The sequence below is a fragment of the Chenopodium album genome, chromosome 11 (assembly GCF_948465745.1).
Source record: "Chenopodium album chromosome 11, dcCheAlbu1.1, whole genome shotgun sequence".
NCBI lineage: Eukaryota > Viridiplantae > Streptophyta > Magnoliopsida > Caryophyllales > Amaranthaceae > Chenopodium > Chenopodium album.
Window position 1 is genome coordinate 9,332,314 of NC_137844.1, and position 8,109 is coordinate 9,340,422.

General features: G+C 37.0%; 1 protein-coding gene across 1 annotated transcript; it reads left to right on the plus strand.

Moving 5' to 3' along the window:
• LOC145568504 (histone deacetylase 5-like) lies at nucleotides 1-7,337 on the plus strand. The gene is made up of 10 exons (XM_081627928.1): nucleotides 1-483; nucleotides 1,600-1,801; nucleotides 2,810-2,956; nucleotides 3,084-3,196; nucleotides 3,354-3,565; nucleotides 4,054-4,121; nucleotides 4,450-4,620; nucleotides 4,733-4,819; nucleotides 5,642-6,374; nucleotides 6,488-7,337. Exons 1-10 carry the CDS (start codon nucleotides 317-319, stop codon nucleotides 6,502-6,504), a joined length of 1,917 nt encoding a protein of 638 aa, XP_081484054.1. The 5' UTR covers nucleotides 1-316; the 3' UTR covers nucleotides 6,505-7,337.
• The last annotated feature ends 772 nt before the right edge of the window (nucleotides 7,338-8,109 follow it).

An 8,109-nucleotide genomic window follows, 5' to 3' on the forward strand; every position in this document is an offset into this window, starting at 1 on the left:
TTTAAAAGTATATTTTTAATGATGAAGTACAAGTGAGAAGCTCTGTAATTTTCCCGCGCTCTATTTGCTCTGTTTTGCGAGGGAAAATTGAAGCCTTGGCAGAACTGACAAGTGAAACCTCGGCCGAAAAGTGAAGCATTAATCGTTTTTTTTTTTTTTTTTATATATATAAATTCACTTGCTAGTCACTGTATTTTCAACAAGCCAACAATTTTCAAAGTTAGAGAGAGAAAATTAGAGAGAGAAAATTTGCCAGAGAAAACTAGAGAGAGAAAATTTGCCAGAGAAAACTAGAGAGAGAAAATTTGCGAGGGAAATGGCGGAAGAAGCAGGACATTCCCAGAGAAATGAGCGACGAGTAGGGTTAGTCTACGATGAACGAATGTGCAACCATAATACTCCTGATGGTGATGATCATCCTGAATGTCCTGATCGAATTAGGGTTATCTGGAACAAACTTCGCGATTCCGGCCTCACTGATAGGTTTTTTTTTTTTTTTTCCTCTCTATTTTGCTGAATTTTGTTGTTTTTATGTGGTAATTATGTCAAGTAATTGTTTTGTGTGAAAGTTGTGCAATTCAAGTTGAATTTGTCATTTTTGTTGGGGTTTGATTTTGAGTTTATTTATGAGTTTTTTTGTGATGAATTTAGGGTTATGAATTGTGTAATGTGAGTAGTGGTTGAAGCAAGTCAGAAGTACTAGTAGACGAACAAGTGAATTTATGTATTGTTAAATGGAACAAGTTTTGATTTTAGGGTTTGGATTTGGTGATTTAGGGAGTATGGTATTTTTAGTAAATGTATAATCTTCTGTGAGGATCTTCATGGCTAGTAAAAGAAGTTTTGATTGTAAGCGCTGTTGGAGTAGGGACTATGTTAGTTTTAGTAAATGTAGTATCTTTTGTGAGGGTTTTCGTGTTTGGTCATTTAATTTTGTTCTTTAAGTGGAAGCATTTGGTTTGAATTAGTAACGAGAACCCCCATAAATTGGCCTTGGTAATGTATTGTGGGACGAGATTTGTCTACGGTCTAGTATGTGTCACTATTGAAGTTATTGTCTTTTAAATTTCGCTGCGTTGGTAAGGTGTTGTGTACATTATATGGTGTTTAAAATCCACAAGTTTGTATGGAAAGCAGTAACAGCGGGAAAGTTCTATGTTGTACATTCTCCATTCTTAAAGAATAGGCCAAATTAGATTAAAGATCAGGAATTGAGTTAATATACCACATCTATTTCTGCTTTTAGATTTTTCTTTCACCACAACAAGTATATTTCCTTTGAAAATCTCAGTTAAGAGTAACTTCAAGAATAATATAAGAAAGTTCAAATGTTAACTCTCTAAACTTTGAATGTTACCTATGATCTAGGGATAAGCACAGAGGAAGTGTTTGCTGATATAGACTTTGTCACTATTGTGCAAATCTGCAGCCTCTTTGTGGTCCTGTGGTGGTTGCTTGAAAATGAAAACCATGTTTATGTAAATTTGTACAAATTCAGTATTAATTTTTCATGAGTACCTTATATAGTTTTGATTACCATTGTACTTCAACTATTGAATGTGTACTCTAAAATTTTATATTTTGCTTTCTCGTTTTCAGGTGTGTTGTTCTTAAAGGTAAGAAAGCAGAGGATAAACACACAAGATATGTTCACTCAAAAACACATCTTGAACTGATTAGCAAAATCAGTTCGAAGCGGTTAAATTCTCAAAGAAATAGAATTGCTTCGAAATATAATTCCATTTATCTCAACAAAGGTTCATCAGAAGCTGCTTACTTAGCTGCAGGGTCTGTTATAGAGGTAATAAGTTCAGCACAAGAGCTGCTCCCATTAATGGCTGTTTTTAATTGTTATGATACACTGTCCATTGTTATAATTTGGTTAATCACTTCTCCTAAAGATCTATACTTATAATAGAATCATGAAGGAATTAGGTACTGTGACCGGATTGGCATAATAATAATGATACTACATCCTATCTTGTAAGTTTTTTATGGTTACTACTTGCTCACAAATTAAGGTTAATGCAGAAAGAGTGTTGATGTAGTGAGTAGGTGTAAGAAAAAAGTGGAAAAGGTAAGAGAGAGTGAGTGGAAAGGAGTAAATATTGTGGGGGTAAGGTAGTATATAGGGTTGCCAAAAAAAATAAAAGTGTAAAGTACTTCAAGAATGAATTAAAATGGAAAGCATAAAGAACATACAAGTTTGGAGGTAGTAAGAAACATCAGCCTTTGACCTCCTTGTGCCAGACCTCCCATTCACTATCTTCATCCTTTCCACAATCTCACAATTAGTCAAACCATCTTGACTTTCATCTAGCTGCTGCCACCATACCCCTCTCACTCTCGTCTTTTTTGAAGTCATACTTTCTCTATGGCTGCATCTTCTCCTTCTATTTCTTTCTCCTCTTCACACTCTATATTCGACCCTCACCCAATTATTAAATGGGAGAGAATATCATCCCCTAATGAGATAATTCTTAAAGGTTAGTTCCCTAAAAACTGAAAAGTAGTGATGTTGCACTTATTAAAATATGGAGCAAGTATATGTTTCTATTATCATGAATCAAAGTCATAGCATTGAAGAGGATTTTCTTGTGACATCTTGTCATTACTTGCCTCTCTAAAAGTGTTAGAGAAAAAATACTATGTATAAACTTTGGATGTCAAATATTAGTATTGGACAAAAATGCTAGATCATGGTTTCTCTTATAATTGCAAAGGTTTTTTAACAGGGGACCGGCTGTCTTTCTCTTTTTGTATGTATTAATGTTGTTATGAACTAAGTATTTGATGCTATTCCAAATAGGCGGCAGAGAAAGTAGCCAAAGGGGAGCTTGATTCTGCTTTCGCTATTGTGAGGCCTCCTGGCCATCATGCCGAGGAAAATGAGCCCATGGGCTTTTGCCTTTTCAACAATGTGGCTGTTGCTGCTAGTTACCTGCTGAATGAAAGAGTGAGATTTCTCTGCTCACGCCCCCTCCCCTGAATTTTTTTTTTAAAAAAAAAAGAAAGAAAAAGAAAATGTTTGTGTTGATTATTGTTTGACTTTATTTTTTTTTTTACGAATATTTTGTTTCCAGGCAGAATTGGGCATCCATAGAATCTTGGTTGTTGATTGGGATGTCCATCATGGCAACGCCACTCAAAAGATGTTTTGGAAGGATTCTCGTGTTCTTTTCTTCTCGGTACACAGGTAAAAATTAGATTATTAGACTATGTCTATTCATCGAATGGTTATGTAATATTTTCCGAGTGTTGCATTTTCTCCATATGAATTCAAATCATTAGGATACATATATGATTTATCCTTAATCTTTTTATTTTTATTTATTGAGTCGTTATCTTTTTAGGCATGACTTTGGACATTTTTATCCCGAAACTGATGATGGCGATCTTAGTATGATCGGAGAAGGATCAGGGGAAGGATACAACATTAATGTGCCTTGGGAGCAAGGTGGATGTGGTGATGCAGACTATTTTGCTGCCTGGGACCACATACTGATCCCCGTTGTTAAAGAATTCAATCCTGATATGATTATTGTTTCAGCCGGGTTTGATGCAGGTAAATTAAGATGAAATTGATAGATGGCTTTCATTAATTTAATAATTTCTGTGTGAATCATGTAGTACCAAAACAGTCCCTAGTTATTAGACCATTGCTGAACAATCAAGCTGTTCAGCTGTTGTCCAGGCCATTTCTAATGCAAACTTTGTAGAGATTTTGACAAATTTATCTATTTTATTTATCTAATAAGGATCTCCAGTAATTCTTCTTTAAAAACTTGTACTCTTTTGTTGTCATAATATGATCTTGGGATGCTTAGACTATAAGCAAATCCATGGAACAGCATGAGTAGTTGAGTTCCTTTCCATTTTTGATGGTTTTGAAATTCAAAAAAATGCTGGCAAGTTGTTTGGTACTTTCCGATCTTTTCTTCTATTCTTAAATTGTTGCATTGTCTTTAGCTGGTAGATGTGATTTTGTGATCATTTTTCTAGATTTATATGATTAAGTTTCTCTAGGTATTAAAACACTTTTTTTTGCAACAGCTGTTTCTGATCCTCTTGGTGGTTGCTGTGTTTCTCCATTTGGCTACTCCGTTTTGCTAGAAAGGTTTGTATCTAAATAATTTTAGGCATATATGCTTGTTAACTACATTGTGGACCTTGTGGTACGAATCATTGCCCTTTATGGCATAGTGCCGGTAAGCTTTGTTGTTTACATGTTAATGGTTTGGTATTTGTTAAGTTGAATGTTTTATAGTAAAAGATTTTTCTGCTAAGTTAAGTCCCCAAAATGCTTGTTGGTGTTGGTTAACTGTACTCGACCAACCATGATAAAAGGATGACAAAGCACATTGCTGTAGTCTACAATTTATCTTTGATTTCTTTGTAGGTCCTGTTGCTTACTAAAACTTGCTCTTTTCTTATACTCTGTTTTTGTAGTTAATGGATTTTGCCCAAGGTAAAATTTTACTAGCTTTGGAAGGCGGGTATAATCTTGAATCTCTGGCAAATTCCACTCATGCATGTGTGCAAGAATTGCTAGAAGAAAAGCCAATTGATGGATCTTCTGAGGCTTATCCTGTTGAATCAACATGGCGGGTTATAGAAAATGTGAGTGTATATGTGGTTTTTATTATTTATTAATTTTTTTATACTGCACCTTGACTTTGAGGGCATATTTTTCAAGCCTGTATTACTAAGAAAAGTGCATGTATTATCATAGGTTCGGCAAAAATTAAGTGTATATTGGCCAAGCCTCGCCAATAAGTTATCAAAAAAGCCAACAAGCCAGAAAGCGCCTGCATCTCAGGTAATACTTTAACTTCATGAATCTTGGCCATAATGATTTTTTTTGGTAAGTAAGGTAAAATATTAAGTGATAAAAAATATGTACAGCAAAAAAGGAGTTCCCTTAGAGAGTCTCCTAAGTCCGTCCAAAAAAGACAGACCAACACACCCCCAAAACAAGCTACATACTAAGCTACTGTACAGAATTCTTCAGGTTTTGGAACCATTTACAGTCAGCTATGGTCCATTTCTTATCAATTAAACATTGAACTCTCAGACAAACTTCAGCTTTGATCCTCTTCACAACCCACTCAGGAGAGTAAACTGCTCTATTCCAGAAAGCATTGTTCCTAACATACCAGATATTGTATACCAAAGCAGTCAAGATAGCATAACCAACTTTCCCCTGCTTCCCTGCTTTGAATCTCTTTCCCCATTCCTTCCAAGCTGCAGAAATCCCCATTTGAGGGAAAATATCTTGATTAGTCCAGGACAGAATACTATCCATGCATCCCCTGGTATACTTACAACTAAAAAATAGATGCTGCTCTGATTCTTCTGCATCTCCACACAGCAAACAACTGCTACCAGAGCAAACCCCATACTTGTAAAGCTTATCTTTCGTTCTCAGTCTTCTCTGGATGGCCAACCGAGCAATAAAGGATTGTTTTGGAATGTTCAGTCTATTCCAGACCCAGGCAGTCCAATAACAATGAATTATTGAATCAAAACGAAGCCATTTATAGCATTTAGCTATTGAATATCTGCTGTTCTCCCACCTATTATTATTTTTTTTTTATCACAATCAATCCATTAATGTATAATTGAATTCTTCTGCAAACAGCTGCTGGTTGAAGTGAGCTCTGAGCCTGAAACTGAGGGCATTGAGGAAGCTATCGAGGATATACAATCATTTTCAGCACTGAAAATTGATGAAGTTATGCCTGGTTCCATGGATAGTTTCCCAAAAGCAGCCGAAGAAAGCATGGGTTGCAAAAGGCCTTATGTGCCGTCTCCGGAGGAGCTGGAAGAGTCTCTCTGTACTCCACAAAAATCTCCAAAGAGCCCTCGGACTGAATCCGAGAAGGAGAACCGTCACCAGGAGACCATGGCTACTGACAAAACTTGCCAAGTCGATATTGCGGATGACAGTCCAGAAGGGGAACCTCGAGACTCCGTTCCCCCTCCTTCTGCACCGAGCCCCTCTTCAGATAGAGGCGAACCTCCAGACTCCGGTCCCCCTCCTTCTGCACTGAGCCCTTCTTCAAGAGGCGAACCTCGAGACTCCATTCCCCCTCCTCCTGAGCCGATCCCCTCTTCAGATAGAGGCGAACCTCGAGACTCCGTTCCCCCTCCTGAGCCCAGCCCCTCTTCAGATAGAGGCGAACCTCAAGAGTCCATTCCCCCTCCTTCTGCGCCGAGCCTCCCGAAAGGGGTCATTCCCGAAGAACTTAGGAGATTTTACAAAGCGATGAGGAAGGGTATGCCACAGTCTGCAGATCTGGACAAGCTCTCGCCAGCTGAAAAAGTAAAGCAATGGATCAATATAGCGGGTGCTGCTGTCCGAGTTCCTGCGGGTGAGGTTGATGAACCGAACCACAAAGCTCGGATCCGTACTTAATTCTTTACACCTTGGGATTATTTTTTCTTTTGTGTTCGCATTTGTAATTCATCTGTTGTTATATTTCAGTTAAATCGGATCTGTGAATCGACTTTAGTGCGGAATGAAAATATACGACGGGAAAAATTAAAGCTCCAGAAACAGGTGGAAGAGAATGAGAAGAAGCTAAGTATGATTAAGATCATCCACAAAGATCTGCAGGCTGTTCTCGAGAAGAGCGAGAACGAGCTCCGGCAAAAAGAGATCGATGCCCGTGAAGCTCATGAAAGTAAAATAAGTCATTTGAAGCTCATGCTAGAAGCTGCTGACTATGACTTGAACGCAGCGAAGCTACGACGAGACGCTTTTAAACAACTGCTTCACCAAAAAGAATCAAATATCATGAAACTTAAGGCAGAGCTGGCCAAGGTAGATGAAGAGGTCGCCGCCGCGAAACTGGAGGAGCTCAAATGGAAGGAGAGCACCTGTTCTACTGATCCGAATGCTGAGCAGTAGATGAACTAGTTGAACGCGGGTGCCCCCCTAATTTTTTGAAATTTAACGACAAGTATAAAATATGTAAATTTTAATCCTTAGTGCGGTATTTAATGTATATCTCATAGTAAAGAGGTTAGGTGAAACGGTATTTTTTTTTTTTTTTGTGTGTTTAGAGAGCCACAAGGGCAGGGGTGAAAATCGATTCCAGGACCTTCTAGAATCGGGAGGGAAGTTTTAACCACTTGAGCTATCTCTCACTCTCAGGTGAAATGGTATATTAATAATAGTTTTAGTGTGTTTAATGTAATGTGCATTTGCAATTTTTAATATTTGTCAAACTTATTAACGGGTTACTTAAGCGTAGTAAAGTCTCGTGATGACAATACGTAATAATTAATGTAACATTTAAGTAAAAGTGGAGGAAAGTATTTTAAAAGATACTAAGTTTATATTTTGGGAAAGGGTTGGTAATGTAAAAATATTAGGCATAAGGCTAAGTAACAAATTAAAAACAAACTGATAAAAGGAATGTCAATATTAGTATATTACAGTGATCGAATTAAGCCTAGGTTTAAGGCTAATGAGCACTGTTTATAGCATCAATATGGTTATGAATTGTTTTATCTACCAAAATCTCCACTAATAGCATGGTAACCTATTGCCTACCCCTCTGATAAAACGGTCTGTGTTGTTATCAACTTATCATCAACCTTTGAAAAATTAAGAGAAGCTATTCTCCAGTCTCCACCATCAAAGAGACATAATGCAAGATGAATTATCATTCTAGAGAAAAATAACTCTGCATTACATCCTCTTTCCTTGACAATGCAAGATAAAGTAGCTAAAGCAAATGCTATGTTTACGAAAGGGCATTTCTCCCCCAAAAAATCAAACATTCGTCGGCCTGAACTGATATTGCTAATCTCAGCTTTATTACATGGAACTTGAATCACCTTGTGCATTGTATACAAATTAAGACAAAATGGAAGGATGCATTAATATTTCTAATGTCGGCTACCGTTAGCCTTTGATTTAAACCAACAAAGGACTTCTTGAACTGAATATAGAAGCAAGAAGATTAAAGGCAAAATATTCATTACTGCACTGAAAAATTAGTAATCGTTATACAATCATAATTCATTTAATCAGGGTTGTCACAAAGGCCAAGTTTTGAAAGAACAAAGCCATAGGACTCCTAGTCAGTTCTCAAATAT

Coding starts and splice junctions, on each gene's coding strand:
- LOC145568504 (XM_081627928.1), top strand. CDS start 317: ATGGCGGAAGAAGCAGGACATTCCCAGAGAAATGAGCGACGAGTAGGG. Junction 3,197..3,353: donor CTTTTCTTCTCGGTACACAG/GTAAAAATTAGA, acceptor TTATCTTTTTAG/GCATGACTTTGGACATTTTT. Junction 4,820..5,641: donor AGAAAGCGCCTGCATCTCAG/GTAATACTTTAA, acceptor TTCTGCAAACAG/CTGCTGGTTGAAGTGAGCTC.